The sequence below is a fragment of the Strix uralensis genome, chromosome 1 (assembly GCF_047716275.1).
Source record: "Strix uralensis isolate ZFMK-TIS-50842 chromosome 1, bStrUra1, whole genome shotgun sequence".
NCBI classification, from domain to species: Eukaryota; Metazoa; Chordata; class Aves; order Strigiformes; family Strigidae; genus Strix; species Strix uralensis.
The window spans coordinates 49,019,827-49,033,288 of NC_133972.1; the positions used below are offsets into that span (position 1 = coordinate 49,019,827).

At 43.8% G+C, this 13,462-nt stretch overlaps 1 protein-coding gene across 2 annotated transcripts in view; it reads right to left on the reverse strand.

Moving 5' to 3' along the window:
• HACD1 (3-hydroxyacyl-CoA dehydratase 1) overlaps positions 1 to 13,462 on the reverse strand; it is a 102,273-nt gene that overhangs the window by 40,342 nt on the left and 48,469 nt on the right. The window contains exons 1-2 of one of the 2 annotated variants that reach the window (XM_074865283.1): positions 6,738 to 6,912; positions 6,350 to 6,445 (exon numbers count right to left, since the gene is read on the reverse strand). In XM_074865283.1, coding sequence (XP_074721384.1) covers positions 6,350 to 6,445; positions 6,738 to 6,832 — 191 coding nt within the window. In that variant the 5' untranslated portion in view covers positions 6,833 to 6,912. Of the gene's footprint in view, positions 1 to 6,349; positions 6,446 to 6,737; positions 6,913 to 13,462 lie in introns of those variants that run through there. The other variant, XM_074865274.1, reaches the window with a different exon arrangement.

A 13,462-nucleotide genomic window follows, 5' to 3' on the forward strand; every position in this document is an offset into this window, starting at 1 on the left:
TTACTGGAAAAAGTTTACTCAATGCTCTGTATATGGTGCAAAAAGATATAAAAATAAAAGAATTTATTTGCAAGACATGCAAAACAATTACTCATTCTAGTAAAAGTTAAATTTCTGAATTTCTGTTTCACGGTCAGAGTGGCCTCTGCTTCACATGAGTGAAAGATTTTTGCATTCAGACAAAAGGGGTGTGCAAGGGGCAGTCCAGATTTCTAATGCATTATTCATTGCAGAGTTGTGCAGACATCAGACTCAGATTAGATTTCTGATCACTTCGGACAATTATGCTAGGCAATATTTATCACTTAATGAATTTACCTGACCTAGTAGATGACAGTCTTTGTTCAATACTTAGAACTGCACTAAAACGTCTGGAATGAAATCAGATAACATGCCTAAAACCACAGATATCAGGCTACATTCAACTAATTTTACAAATCCTTAAGCTACATGAGAACTTGAAGTGGAAACCATGTTATATTCTGTTGGCTTGAACTCATAAAACTGATAAAACAGGGAAATTTCTGCTGCATTTCCCTTGGGGTTTAGATGTTCTCAAAGCCAATCTCACTGGCCAAAATCTGAAAAACAGGGGTTTTTTTTAATCATATACGAACAGCTTGAGGACCACATACTTCCTATGGTAATTCTAGGAACTCTGAAAGTACACCATCTGTACTTTAATAAATCCACAGTAGATTAAGACCATGTGCCATATTTATCAGCATGTTGTTATTCTATATCTTGCTCTCAGGAAGACAGCAGTTCCTTAAACCATAGAATTCTTTAAGACAACGATTACACCCACCTTTAGAATAAGAAGTATTAGAAATAGAGAAATTACATGGAAAGTCCATGGCCCCTTTTGCTGCACCTGTAGCACTCAGTCTTAAGACTATAGGAAGCCTTAGTGCAGGGAATCACGGGACAAACAGGTACCTCAGTTAACATGGAGTTCTGGGGGAGCCGCGGTACAGGGCGGGAAAGAAAAGCGAAGTCCTTTAAAAACAAAACCAAACTCAACCCCAAACAGTTATCAGAGTAGGAAGATGGATGGACATAAGATGGATGAAAAAAGGATGAAGCAGGGGGCAGGGAAGCAGATGGATAAAAAAATATAGTGTTGTGAATTATACCATAACATGAAGACATGACCAGGACTGAGAGGCCAATCCTCCAGAATTCCCACAAAATCAGCTGTAAACAACTGAAAGAATGTGGAGTGAAATTTTCAGAAGATCTCAGGACTGGACTGTCTGGCAGCACTGAAAGCAACAAGAATTTCACCCCTAATTTCAGCAAGAGTTAAATTCACAGTGAACATAAGGAAGAATCCCACTCATGGACTCTATTCACTGTGTTCCCAGCAGAAGTAGTTCTTGCACTTTTCCTATGGCTTCCTGCTCTTGTCTGCCTGAAGCAGCACAGGACCTCTGATCCCTCTTCCAGCTGAGCATCTCCAGCTAAAATGGGTAACTTTTGCATGCAAAACTGCACATTTCTATCCTTCTACCAAAGTGGCACTGAACAACACTATCCAGATTGTGAATATCTTCTGTCTTAATCTCTCCCTTGAAGAGACTAATTTGTATTTGTATCTCATAGTCTATTAGTCAAATACTATTAAAAACCCGTAATCTATACTTCCCTAGGAAGAGTGCTCTGCTAGCTTTGACACTATTTCAAATGAATTGGATTATAAGAATATAGTGATGTTTTTAAGGTTCACAACACCTTGATTAATAAGGCAATACACAATTTAAATGTATGGTGAAATGGACCATAAAAATGACTTTATCAAACCATATGAGTAAGAATTTGTCTCGTAACATTAATCACAGTAACTGTGAAAGAGACTGATCCTACTATCCTTGTTCAAGTTCCCATGATTATCTAAAGAATGCTAAATCAGGTCTTTAAGACAAACTGTGTTTCGAAATTATTTAGAAGACCTCTGGTGCATTCACTAGAGTTATACATAACACCAGGTACTTCTTATAAAATCCATAAACTGTATGACAGGTAACATGACAAGCAGCATTCAGAGTCTCATGGTGGGTAAAGTGAAAAGAATAAGGAACTTACACTAAAATGATGTTACAATAGAACACAATAGACAGAATGACAGAGCGGTTTCACTTGGACCACGTAAAGAGAAAGAGGCTGGGAAACCTTTCACCACTGTCAGAACGTAAATGTGTCCTGGCAGCAGCTTTCAACTGAACACCTATTCATTTAGACAGAAGTAATACACAAGGCATGTGTTAAGAAATGCGCTTCTGAAATATGTCTGCATGCACCACTTGGGAGTGAAGGGGAAAAATATTAAGAGAGCAGTAAAATTAGTGAAGTGGCCACCAGTGCTGACTAATCTAAACTGTGGCAAATTATTTGTGCAATATACTAAGCTACTGTTCATAACTGTGGTAATAGCCTGTCTCTTCTTCCCCTTCTGTCTGCCAGAATGCAATATTTTGACAGGAGACAGAATGTACAGGTCTCTGTAGCATAGTTAATTAAGTATAGTTGTTTATTCCCTAGGCCTGCATAAAGATCTACTGCTGAGAGAAGAATTGGAGAAACCAACACTATGGAACACTGTATTAATACTAACTTGTTTACTCACAGCTCCTCAACCACTTCCTCCCACTGCTCAATTACCCTAACAGTCTCGACACTGTGCTTGCCTTGGACCTGCAAAGACAGAGAGTAAGTTAGGAAGATAGTAAGCAAATGCCTTAAAACTGGCGACACAAACAGAGTAACACAGTAGTGGTGGTCTGTTCTTCAGTGTAGTGCTGCCTTGTTACTACCTGTATATAAAGTATATATAAATAGTGCTTGAGAAAACTATTTTCACTTCCCTTGTAGGAGCTGTCATTATTTACCTGCTATATATTCCTGGGCAGTACAAAAGGAGCTAGAATTTCTGCCTAAGCTTAACATAGCACACTCCAGGCCTCACAACTAAGACCACCTAGCTCCTCTTCTTATTGTCACCTTCCCCTGATAAGCACTAGCAGTACTGAGCCTTCTATTTTGCTATTAATGCCGTGACTACACAAACAAATATGCTAGCACAAACACATCTGGGGAGGGAGAACCAAGTATCTGAAGGTGGGACAAGTGCAAGACTACTTCTTTTGTTTGTACTGTTGGTTCAAGCAAGTTTAAGCTGTACTTGCAGTTACAGCTTAAAAACTGAGAGGATGGTATGAGGCATAGACATGAGGATTTACCAGAGAACCATCGTATTGCAGTGTAAATGATACTAGTTCCATGAATACATTTGGGGACTACTATGGAAATATTACTAACAATGGCTTTTTTTTTTTTTTTTTGTAAGAAACCCTACTAACAGGCACAGTAGGCTGTGAAATAAACCCAAGACAAAAACTGGAAGTCACACTGTAGAGGCAGTCACATCGTTTATCTAACACTTAACAAAAAAAAAGTAGTAAGAAATGTCCTGTAAAAGACAAACCACATCTTCAAGGTTATTTGCTAAGACACAGATCTTCAGAGAACTTTATGTGCCTGGTCACCACCTAATTAAACATTGCTTTGCGTAGTAGCTGCCTAAATATCTACGAAGTCTGAATCAATCCCCTGCTTTTCATCCTTTCATCCTTCAGTTTCATCCTTTTAAAAGAATTACTCAAAGTAAAAGAACAGATTAGCTTTCAATATTGCGAGGCAACAGGATAATAGGGCCTTAGAGATTCTTCAGGAGATGTCTGGTTACAAATAAGCCTCCAACAGCAAAGGAAATCACGATAAGAAGATAAACTTGCGATTCTGAAGGCTATCTAGATTACTTTAATACTTGGATTTCAAGAAGGATAGTGCCCAGATTTTTTTCTTTTTCCTTTCCTGAATCCTCCCACCAAAGTTGGTGAGAAAATCTCAGCTTTCCAGAAAAATGTGTCAAACTGATTAAGAGATCAGAGTCTAACCTAACATCCATGCATACTCTTACACAGGAAAGGACACTGCTGTCAGCCACACAGCAATGCTATCCAAACTGTCAGGGTACTTCAGGAGAACAATACTTTGGGAAGTCTACACCAATAGATTGTTCCTAGTTTTATGCATCAATATACTTATGTAGCCTCTTCTGGTTCAAAAAATGCACCAACTCCTGTACAACCTGTTTCAACGAGGGACTCTTCTGACCTTTTGCTATACTCACGGATACTGCAGCAAAACCCCATTGCAAACTGGAATCCAATTCCTATTGACCAGACCATCCATCTCCATCACTGAGGGATTGGTCTGCATCTCCTGAATGAGTCCAGATGCTCTCTGGATCAAATCCCTCCAGCATGGCCTTCAGCCAGGCCCAGTCCAGCTGCTGCTTGGATCAAACCCCTGCAGCATGGCTCCCTGCCCAGTCCAGCTGCTCTCTGGATTAAGTAACAGCTCGCTCTCCTTCCTCATATGCCAGACATGCACCACAAACACCTGTCAGGCCAGCTTACTGAGCGTAGTCACTCAGGTGAGAAAGAACATCCTCTCTTGGATTCAGCCAGCAAGCTATCTCTCCAAAGACACTATGGTTATAGGAGCTAGAGTGAAACGAAACTTTTTTTGATGAATAATTCACTTGTCACACTTTTGGAGTCACGTAGTCACGAAGAAATACAGTTTCAGGTTGATCAAAACCAGTTCTGAATTTGTGCCAAAATCCTCCAATTAGATTAAGGAAAAACATGTATTTAAAATCTCATGATCACTTGTCACCTTATTACAGAGACTAGGAACTGACCCATACATGCTATGGATTTTCAGCCCTCTTCGGTATGTGCCGCTTCCACTTTGCTCCAGTTGCGACTGTACTAAGAGCAGATGGGAAGTAGCTAGACTCTGTTCTCTGAAGTGCTCTCTGCCAGCATTTCTAGTCAATTTGATTCCATGGTTTAGCACACAAAGCCGAGTGGAAGGAGACTGCAGCTCAGAAACTAGCAGGGAAAAGGAAGAGTATGAGAAGATGGGGCAGGGGGAAACCACAGACATAACAGAAAACAGAGCGGAGAGGAGAATGGAGTAACAGCTACAAAAAGCAAAGCAGAACAGATTACGTACTGCAAAACCAATAAATTGTAAGGAGTAGAAAAGAACGAAAAAAAGGCAGAAAGGGAAAAAATGAGCACAGGAAAGAGAAGCAGGCTAGAAGCACGTAACAGCAGTTAGAATTCTGCAAATGTTCCTGTTCCTTTTGTTTCACTCTAATCTTGAAAGATGTTATAAACTTATGGCTTGTGAAAGCTCTAAATTTTGAGTCAGGGAGCACAAGGGCATCTCATCAGAAACACGTAAGAAACGTACTTTAGGGTACACTGCAATGGTTACTACGATTAACGTCACTTGCGTTCACTTAGGGAAAGTATATGTTGTTTCAACCTCAGCTAGACTGGGTGAGATAGTGGCCTCAGTAAAGTTAACTGTATTGTCACCACTGACTTCGATATAACCAGGAGATCACAGTTCCCATTAAAGACCCAATTCACAAGTTCTTTTTAATTTTTATCATGTGTTTTTGATCATAATATATATTAACATATAATAATCATTGGAACTGCAATGGCAATGTGGCCATATAAAGTAAAAAAGAATTGCAAAAATACTTGCAAACTACTTCTTAGATAGTAATATCTCCTGCGTGGATTACACCACCCTCTTCTGCACTATTAGTTTTTCTACAGTGTGTGAAGACTCAAGAGCATGAAAACACAGTCATTAATATTGAAGCCTGCATGTAAGACAGCTAATTTTACCAACTATTTTCATATTAAACTTCACAGTATAAAATAACAGGCTGTAAACCAAAGATCTGCATTGATCGAAAAGATCAAGACATGGGATCAAGTGAAAGGGCTCCCACGAAGTACGATGCTACACAACATGAAAAAGGCTTCATATATCTTGCCTTCATCCTATGAATTTTAAAGGAGAAATCTGTATTTTTATAAATACACATTTCAAAAATGGTAACAACATTACCCAGCTCCAGCTCCACCTTCCTGGAAAGAAGAATAAAAGATACCTGGAACATGCCATTCAGCAACACTTTTTGCATCGTACGTTAACAAAACTGCTACACGCAACATTTTATTGGACTCAAAACCAACGGCAGAGTGACTGCTGTCATTAAAAGGGCCTATGAGCAAATAATTTATTACAGTTAAAGTGAATTTTCACTTTCTCAATCTAACAAGTCTCTAACGCTCTCTTTGACTAAGCTGCCAAAACAAGAGGAAGAATGAATTGGAGCGAAGGCAAATTTCTGCTTCTGTAGACCTTCCGCGCAGACCCACACCACGGGTGACCGCCGGCGGGCAGCCCCTACCTGTTCTCGGTCTGAGGAAGGGACGTCAGGGGAGACCTGAGGACTCGCACCACTTTCGGCGTGACAGCAGCTACACTCGCGTCCTCCTCCCAGCCCCTGGCAAGCAAGACGGGAACACAAAGTTGTCAAAACCAGCGATTAAACATCACCAGGCGTGAGCGGCGCCGGTCCCCTCCCCACGACTCCCTCACACGCCGCCAACAACCGAGCCCAGCCCAGCCCGGTCCGGTCCGCGCCCGGGGGCCGTCTCGCCGGGCTCCGCCGCGCCCCTCTCCCGGCGGAAGGCGGCGGGGGGCTCGCCGCGTCCCGCTCTTTCCTCCCCAGCCGGCCCCGGGCGCTCCCGCCCCACGGCCCCGCCGCAGCGGGCGAGGCCCCCCGGCCGCCCTACCTGGCGCGGAGGGGCTGCTGGCCGCCCAGGCGCAGGAGGCAGCCGCCAAGCAGCAGGCTGCCCAGCGCCGCGGCCAAGGCGATGACAGCCCGCATGGTGCGCTCGGCAGCGGCGCCCGCCGCAGCTACGGCCGCCCCATAGTATTTAAGGCAGGCTGCGGGGAGGGGGAGGCGGCCATGGCAGCCACAGGGTCTCTCTGCTCCGCCCCTCGCCCGCTCCGGCGGCCGCAGCCCTGCGCCGCCGCCGCCGCCAGCCCCCCTCCCACCGCGGCCGCTGCTCGGGCCCTGCCCGCCGGCGCGGCCGCTCTGAGGGGCCAGGCGGGCGCAGGCCGGGCTTCCCGCCAAACTTTCCCCTCAGGCGAGCGGCGCGGCGCCCCCCGGGCAGGTTCCCGAGGGCGGGCGGCGGCTTGGCCGGGGGCTGCCGCCCTGTTTTCTCCGCTCGCCCCCGGGGCGGCGGTGCCGGCTCGGCGAGCTGCAGCGGCGTCAGGGCAGGACCCGGGCGGCCTTTGCGAAGGGCCGCTCGGGGCGCCTCTCGGTAGCGGAGGCGGCGGGCGGTTACCTGCGGTGCGAGGGAGTTAAATACCATCGAAACTTTAATTGGGGGGGAGGGGGGCTGCGGTGCCGGCGAGCGGGTGGAGGCGCCGTGCGGGGGGCGGCGGGATCAGCGTGCGGAGATCCCGGCAAGGGGAGGCCTGGGCAGCTGCCCTGCCCTGCGGGGGGGCCGCTGCTGCTTTAATAGATCTTTATCTTGTTCTGAAATAACGTTCAGTGTGGTGTTTGTTTTAAAAAAATGTATTGGTGAAGAAATGTTTCTGTAGTAAGCTTGCATCTTTTTACCTAATTGTGCACTTAGTGTTGTTTTCAGAGGGCCAGCCATTGCTATGAAAAACCCAGTAAGGTGATGAGGTGCCATTAATTAGCCCCCTTTATTAGGAGAGCGGGGAGTAGAGGTGCTGTACCTTACATCAGCCTTTCAGTTGTGAACCAGCAGACACCTCGTTTTTGCAGATTCTTCCCTTTACTTACATTTTCTGTATCTGCAAGTGTTCCCTTAAGCCTCGGAGCTGCTCTTATGTTCTGAAACAATGGCTGGAAAGCCTCAGAATAAGAGCTCTGCTGCAGCTGTATAAATGAAGTAACAAGGGACTTGGTATTCTGACTGGTAAGTGGTTAGGTATGACAATGTGAAGCAGCATGCCTGTGGTCCATCAGAGGAACAGCGCAGCACCAGCTGTGATGGACTATGCCAGGAAACATCTAATTATTTTTTTAGGGCCTTTGTTAGCTCACTGGTGAGTAGTGCTGTGGGTGCTGGTGGGAGGGAGCTAGAAGCAGTTGCAGGCTGATGTTGCTAAGGGGTAGCAGGTATTGGACTGGCTCATTGCACAGTCCACCTGTGAGCACAGCTCAGCCTCTTGGCTTTGAAGTACTTAATTGTAATAGAGAAACAAAGCCAGTGTTAAGACTTCTGAAGTCTGGAAGAAGTTTGCTGTTTCGAGGTTGTCATGAATCATAAGTGTCTTGAATGTGAAAGTGTTTCAACAACCACTTCAGCTTCAGGCCTATCCTATAAATTCAGTTAACATTGTATATGAACATGTAGGGGCCAACAGTCAAGCTTTTCAAGGTACACTGGTCAGCAGATACTAGAAATTTCAGTCCTGCTGTTACCTCTGTAAAACTTGAAGGCTCCTACTTACATTAGTTGATATTATCAACTGTTTTATAATATCCATTAAATATGTAAAACAATAGATCTTCCATTTTTGGAATGTCTAGTGGTATTCTATTTCAGCTCTGAATGAAAGAAGGCTAAGAATTACAGTCCAGAAAAGTATTTGTTTTTTTCTCTCACTGTTTTTTTCCTCTGCAGTAGTATCACTGTCAGCTAATCCATGGGAAATTTAGTGAGGTCAGTGGGGACATTGTATTTCAAGTTAGAGGTCTGTTGCCAACACCAGTCTATAATATCAGGAGAGATTTTTTCCCCATCAGAAGGTTAATTTTTGTGTCATATTAAAGTTCTTGCATAGAAAATGGGAGGATTATAAGATATATCTGTTTAAATTAGACTTGGCACTTGGTGCTTGTTGTTTACCAACTTTACAAATATTTATTGACTGATTGTCACAATATCTCTAGGTGTTACCAGCCTCAATTTCCTAGCAGAGCTGCTTAGTAGAGAGGTTAAGTGACCTAACTAAAGGGTGAGATGAGAATCAATGGTAAATCAGGATTCAAATTTAGGAGTGCTGGATTCAAAGATCAAGTTTCTCTTGCATCATATTGCCATGTCAGAAGCGATGGTGTCAGGTAACACATTGTAGAGGGTCAAAATGATAAAGGCACAGGTGCCAAAGATGCCACATGGGAACAGACAAAGACTGAACAGTGTACACTGAGACTGTGTCCCCTCCCGTCCTCCTCCTGACAGCTGGAAGCTGCTGCATCTTGGCAGCATCCCCCAGCCTCTGATTCCCATTAGCTTCCGAAGTCAGTGGGAACTGGTAATTGCTGGCTCGCACAGAAGGAGGAGATCACTAATCAGCCAGGTGGTGTCATGATGACTTTGTTGCTGAGTTCCTACAACCCTATTTAGCTGCTAATTTGGAAAAGTAAAATGTAGCCTTGGGTCTCATCTGTGAAAGGCTGCTGCCCCCCCAGGACGACAGGATTGCATCTCGAAAGGAGTCTGATGGTAGTGCCTGTAGGGCTGCTGGTCACATGGAGCTAGCTTAGCTGCCTTATTTCCAGCAGCTAAATCATATTAAGAAGCAATTAATGTTCATTAAATGCTTTCCTAATGCTGCCTTCTCATCTAAGCAATGGCTGTCATAGGGATATTAGTTATTGTAAATAGGAGGGGAGATGACTGGTACAATTAGGAAGAAGAGAGGTACTAAAAATATTTGGTGAAATGGGAGTCTCACGGTGTGGCAAAGCATGCGAGTCCCCAGAGTGAGGTGTTGGTGCGAGACTACGATTTCAGTATCTTTAGTGTAGTCATCAATGTGAGTGCTTTTAGCAAAAAAATATAATCCAACAAACCCACCAAACCAAAGCATATGTGTTTCAAACTAGGAGAAAGTTATTGGTTCACTGCATTTCACAACTTTTTTATTTATTTCCACCCACAGTTCTGGGCAGCATGGTTTGAATAATGATAAACAGCAAGAACTGAGGTGCTGTCTGCCAAACTCCAGGACATCAAATTGTCCAGATCATTTCACAAAATAAAAACAGAAAAAAAAAAAGTGCATTCCTGTACCCTATTAAAAAAAAAAGTCAATTCCAAACTAAATAATCACCTTGTGTGGCTCTTGCTGCCATGCTTTTTCAGTCTTGCCTTAATGTTTTTCACTATTTTTTCAGGATGAGATTTTGTGTCCTCAACTTACAAATTAGGCTTTATTAAAATAATAATGTAATAACTAAATTTGCTGACAGTCTGTTGAGGTCTACGTAAAACTAGCTGAAGTATTAGGTATTTAAGAGCAGTTGTGTGTACCCCAGTTTTGACATGTTCATCAAGTGTGCCAGTGACGACTCATCCTGTAAGTCACTGTTCACTCTCCAGAGAAAGTCAAGGTGAAAAAGGGGCACATGGAGAAGTCTTCAAGATACTGAGGGTCTCATAAGTGTCACACTTACTGTAGGACTTGCCTCTTGTGCACAAAACTACTGATTTTTGCTAGAGTAATGTATTGTGTGTGCTTCACCAGATTCCTCTGTTTAATTTAACCAAGTAACCAGCTTCTCTTTAACAATCGTCATCCTGTCCCATGGCAGATAAATATTCATTGCCAAAAATGCATCTTGTAGCATAAGCAGACTTGAGGCCAGAAACTACTGAAAATTAGTGCTCTACTGGCAGCCACTGTGCAAGGCTTCATCCAATTAAGGGCACCACGGGAACTGAGCTGCCCATGATTGTAGTGCAGTCCAGCGTGTATGTTCTCCCGAAGGAAGCTGATGGGGGGGAGGTGGGGGGGAAGAGGATCTAAATTCTACTTAGATACAAAGGAGGATTTTAATGCAGAAACCCTGAAAACTTGCAAGTTGTTAACCTGAAGGGAGAGGTTGTGGTTTTTTCCTTTCTCTCTTTCTAAATGCTCTCAGCATGACTCCTTAACACCACACTGTAAGAAAGGCCCTATTGGGTCAGACTAGAACAGCATGTTCTTCAGGCAGTGCCCAGCAGCAGACTCCTAGGGAAGAACTGTGCAGTGATCCGTCCCTAGGATCCTTTCTCAGCTTCCAGCAATCAATGGCTCAGGGAAGTTCTGAACCAGAGCTATCTGTGTGTTTAGTCGCCTTTCATGGATTTTTTTCCATATTTGTGTCTAATTGCTTTTTGAAACCATGTAAACTGTTGGCATCAACGGCAGCTTGTGTCAATGTTTTCCATCCAAGCTGAAATCCTTCTCATTACGATTAGCCAAGGAACAATTTGCTAAAAAAGTCTCTGTTGTTATTTGGAAACTCTGATCTGCTATGCTAAAGGACATGAAGCGGTAAGTATTCGTCTGCAAAGAATTTTACTACACATTGCACAAATCAGCGCTGCTGTTAATACAAATTCACAGCATCCATTGCTAGAATTCAGAGTGAGTTATTACAGAGCATACTGTGAATGCAAATTAAAAATAATGCACAACACTCCACCAAATCCTAATGGACCAATGGCACAATGTCAAATACATCAGGAGCAAAGACTTTTAATACTATTATTACAACCCCAAACAAACAAAGCAAGTAAATCAGCACTGACAAAAACTGTTCGAGCAACATTTACTCATCACAGATCAGCATGCAGACTGACGGTACAGCTCCCAGCGGTTCTTAAAATGCCTGCACGGCTGAAGGGGGAATATGCCTCCAGGGATGTCACACAATGGAAGGGTTCTCATCAGACACTATGGTTGATGGTGGAGGTAATTATGTCAGGCTAAACATTTCTTTTCCATCAGTGAGTGCGGCACAGTGTGTCCAGCTGCTTATCTGTAGAAAAATCTGATTTGGGATCACGTGTTTGCTGAAGTGTGCATATAAAATACTCAACAATAGAAACGAGGGGCCATAGTGGAGCTCGGAGTCATCCTTAATGATACGTGTGATGGGCTGCAGTGGTCAGTCAGCATCGTTTATGCTTATGGGAAATAGGAGCCACAATTTAGAAAAACAAATAAATGCATGATGTAGGCAAATAGCAGGGATTACTCAGAAGAATAAAAGAAAGGGATGGCTGCATGAGGGCCTAATTTTGGATGGAAAAATTATCTATTGAGTTTCATCCAGGATGATGGCCTGACAGCCCGGTCCAAACTGGCTTCTTGGGATCACAGAGCACTGAAAAAAGCTAGAGCCCATTTTTCTGGGCAGTCTAACATTTCCTTTGTTGAAATTCACATAGAGTACAGTAAATAAAAAATTAAGGAAGCATCATATGCTGATGTATGAGGATAGACTACTTTGTTGGTACCGAAGAGAACAACAGAAGTGATACAGAGCACCATATACTCATGGATTTGAGGGGTGTGGATGAAGGGAGACAGGACCTCTGTGTTTAAACAGAAAAATCCATTAACCTCATTAAATAGAGTTAAAAATGTAACTGCCCAGATTGCAGCCTAAACCTGTTCTCTCATAAGACTGATTCTCCCGCTCTTTTCTGCAATAGAAACTGTTAAATACTCCACAAAAACATATCTGCTGTGAATCCCAGATTTGGCGTGTTCCATCATTGGGTACTTAAGCTGTTTGCTGCATTGTGAAGTTAATGCTGCTAAGGCTGTGGCACAAGGGAGGTGCCAAATGGGTGCAGGGGTGCCCAAGCCCCCTGCCTGAGAGAGGGACCTGGGGATCCACAGTGGGGGCAGCCATATGGGGCTTGTGATTGTGAGATCCTCCGCTTAGAAGAGGGTATTGCTTGGGGGAGAGCCCATATCCCAGAGATCAGGGGGCTGTGTAGGAAATTAATTGTGAGGGTGCTTGAGGGCCAGGGAGCCATCTCAGCAAGGTGCTTTAGCTCAGATGCAGCTTTAAGCACATGAATATTTCTGTTAAACTGGGGCCAGTCTCATGCTTCTGGTGAAGAACCTGCCAAAGTCCTCTGAAATCTCAATGTGTCTCCACAAGGAAACATCAGTTTTTACACAGGACAAGAGGCATATCTGTGCAGTGACAGGGAAAAGCAAGGCACTCACCAAACCTTCAGCATGCCCTGGGAAGAGAAATGATGTTGGAAAATAAGCCATGCAAAAAATACCTCTTAGCATCAGGGTAGCCTTCCTGTTTCAGGATCCTCAGTGAAACTGAGGAAAAAAAAAAGACAATTTTTTATTTCTGTTTGTCTAGTAACATCTTGAGCCATTTATGAACTGTTATTGAAGAACTTTACCTCCAGACAAATATGTTTGGGCTACTTCAAGAGACAGTGAGATGTACAGGTGTTTGGGAAGGCTTATTGTAAATTGGGTCGTCTCAAATGTCTTTTTTTTCCTCCATTCTGAAATATTTTGTGTCTAAATGATACCAATTATAGACCAGCATCCAAAATGGGCCAAAACACAGTGGGATTCATGCTGACAATTGAAAGAGCCATCTCAGCCAGCACACGAAGCTCGCTGTCCTGCTGTGGTCAGAAAGGTAGTGAGGGGAGCAGGGCTGGGGTCATCCCTGGCAGCCACGGAGCAGCACAGCCCCTCTTTGGCATGGGGAGCAAGT